At 50.7% G+C, this 13,458-nt stretch overlaps 1 protein-coding gene across 2 annotated transcripts in view; it reads right to left on the bottom strand.

The window, feature by feature from the left end:
- Positions 1-5,461: 5,461 nt before the first annotated feature.
- Positions 5,462-13,458, bottom strand: part of Rab11fip4 (RAB11 family interacting protein 4) — a 102,116-nt gene continuing 94,119 nt past the window's right edge. For both annotated transcript variants that reach the window (XM_020161944.2, XM_074046424.1), the window contains 2 exons: positions 12,698-12,841; positions 5,462-11,737 (listed from right to left, as the gene is read on the bottom strand). In XM_020161944.2, the coding sequence (XP_020017533.2) occupies positions 11,621-11,737; positions 12,698-12,841 (261 nt within the window). In that variant the 3' untranslated portion in view covers positions 5,462-11,620. The remainder of the gene's footprint in view (positions 11,738-12,697; positions 12,842-13,458) is intronic.

Genomic DNA, 13,458 nt, shown 5'->3' on the forward strand with positions numbered 1-13,458 from the left:
CCCTATCAAAGGTGGCAGGAGAGGGAGGGGACTCCCTGCAGTCTCATTCCCAGCCCTCCTTCCTTTGGTGCCAGGAAGTGAGGTGGGATAGATCAGGGAAAATGAGGCACGAAAGCAGCAGCCAGGAATTCACAGATAAGCATTGTACTAACAAATAGCTTGATTAAAAGCACACAGGTGCTGCTTTCTTTGCTTTAAACTTTACAAGCTACAACATTGAATTAAAAAAAGAAAAGGAAAAAAAGAGCTGTTCTCTCCCTCCAACCTTTCGCACTTGTTCAGGTAATTAGTGTGCTCTGGGAACTGAGCAGGGACATCTTACCTTATCCTGGGAAAGGGACTCTTAGGAAAATGACTTCTCTGGGCACAAAAAGTGTTTACAAAAGGAAGATATTTATCACAAAACGGACGCCATCTTGAAGGGAGTGTCTGACAGGACCCTTCCTTTGTTTGAAGGATGCCCAAACATCTATGTTGTAATGACTCAAATTTAATTACCCAACCAACCTTAAAATCTTTGGGCCCAGTTGGTAAAATGGTGTAACGGCAAGAATGATTAAGTGTACCAGGTGTCAGAACAAAGGGAAACACTTATCCTACGGTGAATTTGAGCCAAACCCCAACCCACTTTTTCACTGTAAATACCCCTGATGTTAGAGCACTCATTGCACCTGTTATCAGATGTGTCCGCACCCCTCTCTGGTTTGTGTACTATGATTCTATCTTTCCTTTCCTTTGTTTTACTAATAAACTTTCTTGGTTTCCACCTCAATGCGTGCTAAAACTTTTTTGTGTGTGTGACATCATGAACTTGGTACCTAAGGGCCAGGCAGAGGTTTGAGCAACAGAAGACTGGCTTGATGCTGGATCCAGAGGTTTTGGGTCTCCAGCCTACAGCTTTACCCCAGTGGGCTTCTGCTGTTGACTCCCTCAGCCCACCCGGCCAGCCAGATGGACCCACTGTCCTTCTGGGGCCTCCTTCTGCTCCTTGGGAGTGAACACTGGGTGCAAGTTGCCACCTTCCAGCTCTTGCTCCTGCCATGCCTATCCACTCTGCCATGCCCTCTTTATAGGCTCCAAGGCTCAGCTTGCCTCCTGCTTCTCCCTGAAGCCCCACTCCCAACCCCAGCCGTGCCCTTCCCCCTCTGAGCCACATACTCCTCTGGCAAGTCAGTAAGTCCTGCTCTGGGTCAACTCTTCTCTCAACTGAGCCTGAATGCTGGGTGACTTGTGACTGGTGAGATCACCTAGAGTGGCTCAGTTTCCTCATTTGGGAATGAACCAACCCACAGAGCACTTAGAATAGTGCCTGGTGCAGAGTAAGTAGATAAGCGTAGCAATCATGCCAGCCCTCTACCTGTGGGCACTGCATCTGTCACTTCCGTATCTATGCATTCCACAAACCATGGGTTGAAATTAAAAAAAAAAAAAATTACATCTCACTGGGTGCCTGTGGCTCATGCCTATAATCCTAGCTACTCAGGAGGCAGAGATCAGGAGGATCATGGTTCGAAGCCAGCCTGGGCAAATAGTTTGTGAGGCCCTATCTCAAAAAAAACATCTTCCCTCCACCCCCACCAAAAAAAAAAAAAAAAAAAAGGACTGGTGGAGTAGCTCAAGGTGTAGACCCTGAGTTCAACCCCCAGTACCGCAAAAAAAAAAAAAAAAAAATTTACAACTCTGGCTGGGAGCATGGCTCAAGAGGTAGAGTGCCTGCCTAGCAAGCGAGAGACCCAAATTCAAGCCCCAGCCCAGTCAAAAATAATAATTGCATCTGTACTGAACACCCACTATCATTATTCCCTAAACAACGCAGCATAGCACTGCATTCCGTATTAGTAATCTAGAGATGACAAAGCAGAAGGGAGGATATGTGTAGCTCACATGCAGATAGTACACCACTTTATATGAAGGATTTGAACATCTGCAGGCTTTGATAACGGCTGAGAGTCCTGCACCCAGCACTTCCCACCCACTCCCCTCCCGTGCTGCACAGAGACACCAAGGGAGAATGGTATTTACCTCAGTGGAGCCTCCTGTGGACCAGGCCCTGTGTTAAGCACGGAGACTAGGGAGAAAAGGAACTAGAGGGGGGAGTGATGCCTCATTTCCCTTCCTCAGGGCTGGAAACTGCCAACAGCTGGGCTGACCACAAGGGGCGGGGGCCCAGCAGGTGACCCATTCTCTGAACCCAGTGGAGGGTGGCATTGCTGCCTGCTGCTCTACAGGGTGCAGGTGAAAGCGAGGCCTGCACCCTTCAGGTAGGTTTCTGGAGAATGAGCTGGCTGAGGTACAGTCTCCCAGCAAGACTGTGAGAAGCTGGACCCCTTCACAAACCCTTACCAAAACCTGGTGACTCCAGCTCCTCATTCTCACACAGCAGGACGAGACAAAACCAAGGGAGAAGCAGTGTGCTTGTGTAGGGATCAAACCCGGGACCTGGAGCGAGCTAGGCAAGCGATCTACCGCTGAGCTATGCCCCGCTGGAAAACAAGCCTTACCTGTTATGGATTGGCTGTGTCCTGCTTTCCCTGGTTTGTAAGTTGAAGCCTTAACCCCATTGTCACTATATTTGAAGACAAGGCTTGTGGGGAGTAATTAAGGTTAAATGGGCCTTAATTCAACATCATGCCCTTCAAGAAGCGAAACACTGGAGAACTGTGTGAAGAAGAGGACATGTGAGGACATAGTGGGAAAGTGGCCATCTTGCAGACAGAGGAGAGAGGAGGCCTCACCAGGAGCCAACCTGATGGCACCCTCATATGAAACTTGCAGTCTCCAGAACTGTGAGAAAGTATACCTCTGTTGATCACGGCACCTGTGAGGGTATTCTGACATTACCGTGTCCACCACAGCGCATGCCCACTCTCACTGCCCTGCTCCGAAACCCAGGCCACACCTGCTTTAAAAGCCTTCAGTGTTGTGCCCACCACTGCTTTTTTGCTGTGCCAGGGGCTATTAATTCCTCCCACTTCCAGGCTTGAGTGCTTTCCCTCCAATCTCCACTTACCTGGCTGCCTCCTTCTCTCCCTCCCCAGCTCTGTTGAAGTCGGCTTTAACTCATACCAGTGTCTCTTACCTCATGCTACACTTTGAAGTCACCTGGCGGTGGTGGGGCTTAAAAACAACCCCATCTTCTCCCCTGCCCTCAGTCAACCAATGTAGGACTCCCCAGACAGGACCCCCAGGTGATTTTAATATACAGCCTTGGTTTAAGAACCTTACTTGCACAGCCTGAAAGCTCCCTGCATGCTGAGGGTGGGGAGCACATCTTTTTCTGCTCACTCTCATGAGTCCAGCACCCACCCTTCACCAGGCACATGTCAGCCATTGATGGATGCCTGTGGGAAACAGAGTATAAGAAACCTATGAGAACTTGCTATGAGCACAGCCATGTCAAACAATCTGCAGGCTGGGATGGGCACAGCCCCCAGCTGCAGAAAGGAGCCAGAGCAAAATGCAGCACAGCTGCTTTGCATAAGAACAAGGACGTTTACACATGACTTTCAGGCAGGAACAGTATCAGTATGTGCAGAGTAGCGATCTCAAGTACCCCCTGTTCCAGATAACTACAAGGTCACGCCCCCCTCCCCGCCCAGAACTGTTGCTCTGCTTCCTTGCTTGCCGCTGTATATAATAAACTCGCTGGAGGTGATCGCGGCTGTGGTGTGTCTCCACCAGAGCACCCAGCCCACCTGATCCCAGCTTTTTGCATGTTTGTCTTTTGTCCTTTCTCAATCTCCCGTGGCTCCCTGTTAGGTTCCTAGGACAAGCAGGTCACAAGAGATGCCTGTTAGTAGCTGGAGACAGACCACTCACCAGGCTTTCCACTGCCAGGCCAGATGCAGCACACTCCCCTACCTCTCACTCAGCACTGCAAAGGGCTGTGCTGTCTCTCCAGAGTCCCTCAGGACTCTGCTAGAAGGCCCCTTCCTCCCAGAAGCCTGATCCCTGATCTGGCTACATGCTTAGCCCCCAGCTCCCAAGCCCCCCAGACCTTCCTCTTGGTACTACCCATTGCCCTGGAAATGTTTTTCTTCCCTTCCACAGGAACCTGGGAACTCCAGAGGCCCAAGGCCTTGATTGCACCAGCCCCCAGTGCCTGGCACACATGTGGTGCTCAGTAGATGACTGTTGGTCAAGTGATTTCCACCCCATGTATTTTTCACCCATTCAGGAGGCTTGGGCCTGGGCACAAAAGATGCCCTTAAAAGGCCCTCTAATCCTGGACCCGACAAGTTGATGGGATTTGACAGTGAAACTTCTTTATGGGTGTTTGGGCCTCCAGAAGGCGCAGGGATGACCTGTCTGTCACAGGAAAGACGGTCAGAGTTCCCGAGCTGGACGAGTGGGAGTACAAACAAGGGCATGACCTGTATATACAGTGGTGCCCGTTCCCCTGGCTCTTCAGAAGGGTAAATGGAGGACATTCCAATGCCCTCCCTTAATGAAAGTTGTGTCCCCCAAAAAAGATATGAAGTCATAAGTTCTGGGGCCTGTGAATGTGACCTTTTTGGAAATAGGGTCTTTATACATGTAATCAACATGAGGCTCACTGGATTACCTAAAATTTAGGTAATTTAAATTAATTCAAACTAACTTTATTGGGTTATCCAGTGTTTTGTTTCATTTTCTGCTTTTGGTATTGGGGATCGAACCTGGGGCCTTGTACATGCAAGGCAAATGTAGTACCACTCAGCCACACACCAGCTATATTTTTATTTCCAAATCTGAAGGCCCCAGCTCGGAAGGAAAGAGAAACATTAGAAGAGAATACAAATGGGGAACCTACAACTCTCAGTGTAGCCTTGATGATGGCAAGCCACAGGAGCCTGGGAACTCTAGATGCCGGAGGCCTCGCCTACACCAGCCCCAAGGTTCATCATCAGGGATCTGTCTGACCACCTGGGAGGCCTCAATGTCCCAGAGCCTATGTTGGCAGATGGAGAGTATGGCCACAAGGTTTGGCCTGGGGGATCTGTGAAGAGTAGACAAGGAGAGGGCAGAAATCTGGGGGCACTTAGGTCACCTGATCTAGGGCCACTTGGTACTCTAGGGCATGGAAGAGATTACCTTTGGTGAAACTAGGCTTGAGGGGGGGACTTGAGAGGCTGCTGTGGCTGACAGAGGAAGCATGACCCTGGGATCCTGTGAGTCCCTCTCTGGGACAAAACATGGTTGCAAAGGACAGTTTTCCAACGTTATAGCCCTGAGGCTGGAATGGGGGTATGGCAGGGGATCCTGGGATCCATAGCTCTTCCCTAAGGACAGCAGTTAGAATGAAGGACTAGAAGGTGACCCCTGCTTCATTCTGCCCCTGGGGACAGCACCAGCCACTCGCTATTATTAAACACTGTGCAGGGCCTGTTCTTCCTAAGGCCAATGTCACCATGAGTCCAAAATCAAGACCCAGGCTGTCCTCTTCCACCCTACCTCCCCCACAACAGAAACTCACAGCAAGTTAGGCAAGAAAAGCCATCTGTTTATTTACACCTTGGTCTGTACATTACAGTTCCCTGAAGGCGCCTGTCCCCGAGAGCCTGCTCCTTTTTGGAGAGAAGCAGGCTGAAGGCGAAGAGCTCAGGACCTGGGACTCAGCCTTGGGCCTCACCCCACTCTCCTCCTGGGGTCTGAAAGTGGAGGTTCTACCCCAGCCCTAAAGCTAAGTCCATTTCCAGATGCAGTCTCCTGAGTTAAAACCCCAAGCTGAATCCCTGTAGAGTCAGAGTCACCTGACAAACCCTGGACCTAAGGCCACATGTGCCCAGGAGCTCCAGCCCCAGTGTGGGAAGAGCTGGAAGGAGGGAGCTGACGGGCTCGGAGTCCTCAGCATGCATGTCCCACTGAGGTCCTGACATCGGTCTGGTATTAATGGCACTCTGGTCTGAGCACCTTCTGCAGACAAGGAAGGACTGGGGGTGACAATGATAGGCAGGGACAGTAGCAAAGTCTCTTGCCTTCATCCCAGTTGGGGTCTGCAGCTGTTTTAGACACCAGACACAGTCACCAAGCACAGGGTACCATCACAGTCAGGGCTTCCTCTGGGGGCAGAGGGGGCACATACCAGCTGCAGGCCCATGGCACCCCCGTCAGAGCCAATGCCTTCTATAAACACTCACATCAGCACAGGAAGAGGTTTGTGGGAGAAGATGCTTTACACAAAGATACCCTTGTCTGGGATGCAAGGCTTCTAAACTAGCTGCAGGCTGGATGAGGGACCAAGTGGAACCCCACGCTTAAGACAAGAAGGAAAGATTCTGTACAAAGTTACTGAGTAACAGGGCGGGGCGAGCCAAGGGGAAAGGCGCCTGATCCTTGAGAACAGGCCTTACTTACATGGTGGAGGCACACAGCTACAAAGTGGGACAATATGTACATATTTACAGAACTGGGGAAGCCAGGGAGACGAGAAGACATAGAAAAGGGAACAGTGGATAATGTGGAGAATCCTGTGCAGTGGTGACAGGGAAGAAAAGGCACAAGGACAAGGACTCCAAACCATGCAGACAAAAACACAGCCTGTGCAGCACAGCAAAGCAAACAGTTCCAGCGGGGGGCACAGTTGCCTAGGGACGACAGCTCTTAGACCCACAGGCAAGATGGCTCGGGATGCCATCCCTAGCTGGTGCCTCTGGGGCAGCCATCCCTATATTACAGACATTCACGATGCAAAGGGGAAGAGGGACATTAAGGTCATGTTGAAACCCAGGCTCTGGTGAGTATGGTGGCACTACCCTTGACCAGGTCATGCTTTCAGAAATAAAACCTTCCAGAAAATGTCTATTTTCTTCAGTGGGCAGATAGAAGATGGCAGAGAGCCACAGAGCTGTCTTGGCAGGTAGACCGAGGAGGTTGTAGTGCCCATCTTCACTGCCTCTCCAATCATGTGTGTCCTCTCACAAGGCAGAGGTCAGGGCCAGGAGGTCACCAAGATCAGTGCTCTATCTAAAGGGCTCTTTTGGGAGGCACAACTCAGTCATACCATCCTGAAGTCACTCCAAAAGAAGGACCTTGGGTCCCAAAGGGAGGGCCTGGGAGGCAAGACTGTGGAGGAGGCCAGCACTGAAGTCCTAAATGGCCTCTCTCCTCAACGTAGAATCTACCTTGACCTCCTACAGAGTCTTGGAAGACCAAAACCATTTCCTTGGCATAGTTGGCATAGAGGTTAGGCAGGGAGTTATGAAGCCTGATGGGCAGGAACAGTGACTTCAATGTTGATTAAAAAAACCCACATCCTGGCCTGCTGACATTAATGGAGCAACCTGGCACATACAGCTGTGTCTTGTTGGCCAGAAGCCCCTGCAGCCCTGGGAAAAAGGAAAGTCCTGGTGTGGCCATCTAAGGCCAAAACTGTCCCACCCAACATGGAGGAGGAGTCAATGACATATAACCCAGTTTCCATGACAATCCTCCCTTTACCAAGGAATGACCACCCCATGTCCACAAGCCCCGATAAAAGCTCAAAATCTTGAGGCCCTTGGAACAGCAGCTCATTCACAAGCCTGCCTCCTCTCCTGCCTGTCTCCAGAGTATATTTTCACTTTGCTTTGCCTTAATATATCTGCTCCTGTTGTTTCCTCTGTGTCCTTCTTTCAATTCTTTCTCTGACAAGATCAAGAACCTTCTGACCCAACCCAGTGACCTGGTCTCACCATGACCTGGTGTCATGGTGATGATCCCAAACCTTCCCCAGTTCCAATCACACCTAGAGTTAGATTTAGACTTGTGAATGCATCACATACACACAGAGCACAAATGGGAGTGAATTTCTGCTTCACCAGGCCTTGCTGTAGGCTTTGAAAGACTATTAAGTCCCTCACTGGAACAAAGAGCCCTCACTTGTGTCTCTTGTACCATGAGAAGCAGGCTGGGCCAGGACCCATACTGTTCTGTGGACTAGCAACTGGAACCTCCAGGGTATGAACCAGCTGCTGGTTTGGCTACCGACAGGGAAGGAGTTGGGGCTCCCTCACCTGCCCAGTCAGAAAATAGGCAAAACCCACAAAGCCAGGGTCCCCTCCTGCTCAGCTAGGCAAGCAGGTGGCTGCTTTGTCTGAGCTGCTTTCAGAGGGACTTTTCTCACCTGACTGCTCTAACTCCACTCTGGAATGGGCCTGTGGCCAATAGAACCCATGATCTAGGGGCACCAGGCAATCCTGATCGTGAAGGTTGCTGACCTTCAAGCTGGTGAGAACAGCTGGATCCACCAGTCCTGAGGGCTGCTGGCTTCACATTCTGGAGGTGAGGCCCATGCAACAGCTTAATAGGAAGAGCCACCACGCCCCATACCAGTATGGGATGTTCTTCAGCAGCCCTGGCTCAACAAGCCGGGCAGCTGTTTCCACCAGCCTCCTCTACCTCTGCCCAACAGCCTTCTAGGACAGGGATGGGGGGAGGGGGTCTCAGCCTTGATCTGTACATTAGCATTACCTGGAGAGGTCTTTAAACATCTAGGTGCCCAGGCCATCCCCACACCAATCAAATCTCCAGGGATCAGCCCCATCATCTGAATTTTAACACCCCCTGCCCCCCAGGTGATATTAATATGCAGCCCAAGTGGCAAACCACTGTTTCAAGTCCTGGGAGGTGCTTTAACTTCGGTTTTTAGTATGTCAGAAATAGAGGAATTTCCCTCTGGTGATTCTCAAAGTGATTCATCAGTGATTCTCTACTAGTTTAAAATAAAATCACCAAGGTCTAACTCTGGCTAATTCACAAAAGAAAAACAAAAATCATCCCTTCTCCCCCCTACCCCCCCCAAAAAAAACTGAAGGAAAACATTTGCTGATTTTGTTTAGCTTCCAACTGATCAAGGACAGTTCAGTGTCATGTAAAATGTGAGTCTTCTGCAGAAAGCCCCACCACTGTCCCCAAACCCACCTCTAAACAGCAGGCAAGTTGCTGTTGACTTCTCCTTGGTCAGGTTGCTGAGTCTGGCAAAAAACAATAAAAACGAATAACGCCCCCCCACACACATGCATGCACACCAAGTTAAACTGAAATCACCTGGAGTAGACTTATACCTTCTAGGGCCTGAGCCACACTACACCAATTAAGTGGTATAACTACAGCCTTACACACCAATTAAGGCTCGTTTTAAATATTTCTCAAGGATTATATCCAACATATTGATTCTGAAAGTTAAAAACTATTTGTCTGAAGTTCAAACCCATCTGGGTACCATGTCTACCATCTGGTGGCCCCACATGAAGAGGTCAGGGCAGAATTCCCAACTAGAAAATGAGTGAGAGAGCGACAGAAAATACAGGAGAGCAGGTTCTCTTCCCACCTAAGAAAGTTCTGGTATCTGTTCTGGGTGTCTGTGGTGCTAGCTGGGACCCTTAGGGTATCTGCCCCCATCAGGCTAGCTACCTTTCACGCCCAGAAGAGCATTTAAAAAAAATACATGATCTTAAAAAGCCAAGTTCATAGACAAGGTTTTATAAGAAATGTTATTTTGGCTGAAGAAAGTAAGAAGGGTGGATTAAGCTTGAGGTGTGTGTTACATGGAATTCAGTCCCTCTTTTTTTTTTTGGTGACACTGGAATTTGAACTTAGGGCCTCACACTTCCTAGGTGGGTTCTCTATCACTTGAGCCACTCCACCAGCCTCAGTCTTTTAGAAGTCCTATTTCCAGAGGCTTCTCTGGCATTGGCCCAGGTCCAGAAGGGCCTCCAAACTTGGGCGTTTCCTCAGGGAGTCCCCTCTGTGGCGCTCCCTGCAGGGAGGAGTCAGCAGAAGGTCACAGGCTGACAGCTTTTCCCACCCCCAATTTCCTGACCGAGATTCCTTCCCAAACTGTGCCTGTATAACTACAGCCTTATAGCCTTCTTAGGAAATCTGTACCAATATACCTAAAGAGCACATACAATTTTACATATAAAATACTGGTCCCTGGGGTAAACACCCTACATATCAGGACCCTGACCTGGCTGGTCTCTGCAGAGCTCCTTCCCATATAAACAGGACCAACTTCATGCCATGATTTGTCTTTTCCAATTCCTTCTTACTGGCAAATCCTCAAGAGCGCACTCGAGGGGCCCTCTTTCTCTGCCTCAATCTTCTCAGACCCTGGGGAAAGCTGAAGGGGGAGCCCCCAGAGTCCCATCTTCCTGGCATGGGTGGCTCATCCTGGGCAGACCAGTGCAACCTCACTATCTGCAGCATGAGACAAACCCTAGGTATGAGGTTAAAAAGAAACCACAAAATCCAGGCAAAGCACAAGGTGACTAGAACTGCATAAAGACTGGACCCGGCCACAGCCCTGCCTCTGGGGCAGACAGCATACCCAAGTCCCCATAGCCCCTTTCACCCTCTACTGCCCTCCCTTCTCTGCACACACCCCTTCCTGTTCTCCCCAACATGCCCAAACCTTCCTTTTTACACTAGATGTGCTGAAAAAAAGAAACTGTAGGGAGGGAATAAGACCATAAACATTTATAGATTTGGGGTAAGGAAATGAATCACAAGCTGTATAAAAACTCAGGAAAGTACCATGTCTACTTCCAGTCACCCAGAACAAAAGATCACATTAAAAATCCATGGTGTGAATCTACCATGTGTGGGAAGGATGGAAGACTGAGGTTTCCCTGCACGGGTCCCCGTTGCCCTTCCCCCAGTACGGCGTCTGCTCCCTGGCTGAGGACCAGATTACAGGTGCGCTCCTAAATGCTAGGATGAAGGGGCCTGGCTACAACCCAGCAGAGCCCAAGCTTAGATTCTGAAAACCATCCCAAGGCCTTCGTGGAACTGAAGTTGGTGGGGTGGTGTGAAAGTGGCAAGTGCGACAGGCCATCTGTGCACGTGTCAAGATGCAATGTCAGTGTCTGCCTCAGACACCCTCCACAACCTTCCTCTTGACCTTCCTTTTTTATTCCTTCATTATACCTGCCAAATGAATGCTGCTGTATTTCACTGTCTTAAAAACTAAACAAAACCAAACCAGATAGGGGAGGTAGGTGAGCAAGGAAGGGGAGGGCACGGAAAACTACGAATGCTGAGAGCCTGACCAAACGAGGGTGGCCTGTGTCAGCTGCTCCATAAACCTGAGTCCTCTGGACCCCACGAGCCTGCACCCCAGATGGCTGCCTGTGGGGCCCTCCTCTGGTGCCAAACTTCACCCCTTTCTCCTCTCCAGGCTTCAACGTGTGGGAGTGAAATGGAGCTAAAGAGGCTGGTGAGGGCACCCAAATTCCTGGAGAAGCTCACAACTTTGCACCTACTCCCAGGGGGAAGAGTGGGGAAGAAACCAATTCACTGGAGTGTTTTCTAATCCTTATCCCCAGAGGTAGAGTCATTTTTTCCAGTATCTGAAATGCACGCTTCTAGTTCTCATTATTACAGTAACTCCCAAGAGCAGACCTTGCCCCTTCTACTTCCAGTACCCCCTGCCCCTTGCAAAGGGGCCACAAAGTGCATGCACAGTTCATGGCAGCTGTCACCCACAGCCACAGCCCCATGCCCACCCCTTGTATGCACTCACATGGCCTCCCACACATATGTGTACCAGGACACAGTACGCATGGTGGCCAGAGGTACATTTACAGTGTGGGCCTGCATCCTCAGGCAGGCCTGCCCCTTGGTCCAGGGTTCTGAGGCCACTCTGCAGCAAGCCCCCGTCTCAGTGTTTGATCTCCAGGATGGAGGGGTTGTGGTCCAGGATAGCCAGGATAATCTTGTCCATATACTGCCTCAGCCGGAAGTTGATCTCTTCCTGCTCCTTCAGGGCTTCCATCAGCTGAAGAGAATGGGAAGGATGGGTCAGAGCTGCAGTGGTGCCTACACTCCTGGGTTTGCAGTGGGCCAGTGCCTGATGACACAGGGGCCCAGGAGACTCTGAGCAACATGGACCCAGACCAACCTCAGCACTTGGAGGCCAAGGTAAGAGTCTAAGGCAGTCTAGCTGATCTGTGGAGGGACCCATGTGCAGAGAATTTTTCATTAAGGTTGAGATTCCTGGCCAAATGCATTTACAATCAGAACTGACATTCATAGTTCCAGGGCCCAGAAGACTCTGAGGCTGCCAGCTTTTCCTCTGCCTACAATGGCCCAGCCACACCAGCTCTGCCCTTCTCCAGTCAACCCCTGCCTGGGCCTCTTAGGTGTAGCTAACCTGCTGCCTCTGCCCTGGGGCTGGGGTTGGTGAGGCCAGCCCAGGGCAGAGGAAGCAGGATTGGTTGCTCTTCGAATCCTAGGAAGAGGGCAAGGTAGAGCAACACAGAGTCTTAGGTTCACATTAAAATGCAGTGGAGGGCTAGAGGAGTGGCTCAAGAGGTAGAGCACTTGCCTAGCAAGTCCAAGGCCCTGAGTTCAAAACCAGTACCACCCAAAAAAAATATAGGTGGGTATTCTGGCATTTGTGGCTTTGGTGCTGGAGAGCTGGGTCCCCTCTACCTCCAGAGTCAGGGGAACCTGTGTCATGCTGGCCTCTGCTTAGGGAAAACAGCGGGCAGAGCACAGACTCACATTCCACTGGTCCTAAGCCTGTGCTCCTTGCAGTAGGAACCAGAGCTCATCTTCCCTGAGCACTACCTCCCACTCAACTCTGATCATGGCTTGGGTAGTAGTGGGTGGGTGGGCACTCTCAGGACCAGGAACTGGTCTGGCTTTTGTGCTGGGCAGGTGGCAGATGGGGAGTGGAGTAAGACCTGTAGAGCGGAAACCAAGTCCCACAGTGAGAGTTAATGGCTGTGGCTACCTCATCACGAGAAGCTGTGTCGATTTCCGCAGCTAGAGACTGGGCTTTGGTCTGTGTAGCAAAGAGGTTCTTTGCTTCGTAGAGGCTCAGGCTGAGGATCTGTCCATTCAAGTCATCATTCTGATCCCGCAGCTTATGATTCTCCTACAAAGATAGGACAAAGGCAACGTCAATTTCTGGAAGCATCCAGAACCTGCCAGAACCTACTTCTCCATATGAGCCCCCTCCCTCAGTGTGTGTCATATAACCACTTCAAGAGGCCTGCAGAATCCTGTGGCCTTTGCTGGGGTGGAAGAGTTGGGTCTGGTCTAAGAAACTTATGGCATCCCACAAGTTTACAGGGTTGGAGTGGGAGTTTTGGTCCCACTTGAAGGAGCTGTGTTAGCAGACAGAAGCCTAGCTGGCCATCCTTCCTTGTTGGGGCCCTGAAGGGGCACTGCCCACTGGCAGCCCAGCCTACAGTTCTGGAATCTCTGGGAGCAGAGGTGGGCTGGTCCCCTCGGCTCTTCCTGCAGCCAGGCTCTAGAACCCTGTTCAAAAGTGCTGTTTCAGATCCTTGATCCTGAGACAGCTGACCCCTGGTTTACCAGCCCCACTCTAGCTCTTGCCTACAGGTGCCTAAGGCTCATCCCTGGGACCTGAGAACACCACCTGGATGGGAGAAGGGCTAGTTTAGGACCACTGTAGGAGCAGGGCCACCAACACCTCTGCCTTAGATCAATAAACTTGGGTGTGAAGTGCTGCAGCCTCCAGCCTGCAGG

Source organism: Castor canadensis, chromosome 11, assembly GCF_047511655.1.
Source record: "Castor canadensis chromosome 11, mCasCan1.hap1v2, whole genome shotgun sequence".
Lineage (NCBI taxonomy): Eukaryota > Metazoa > Chordata > Mammalia > Rodentia > Castoridae > Castor > Castor canadensis.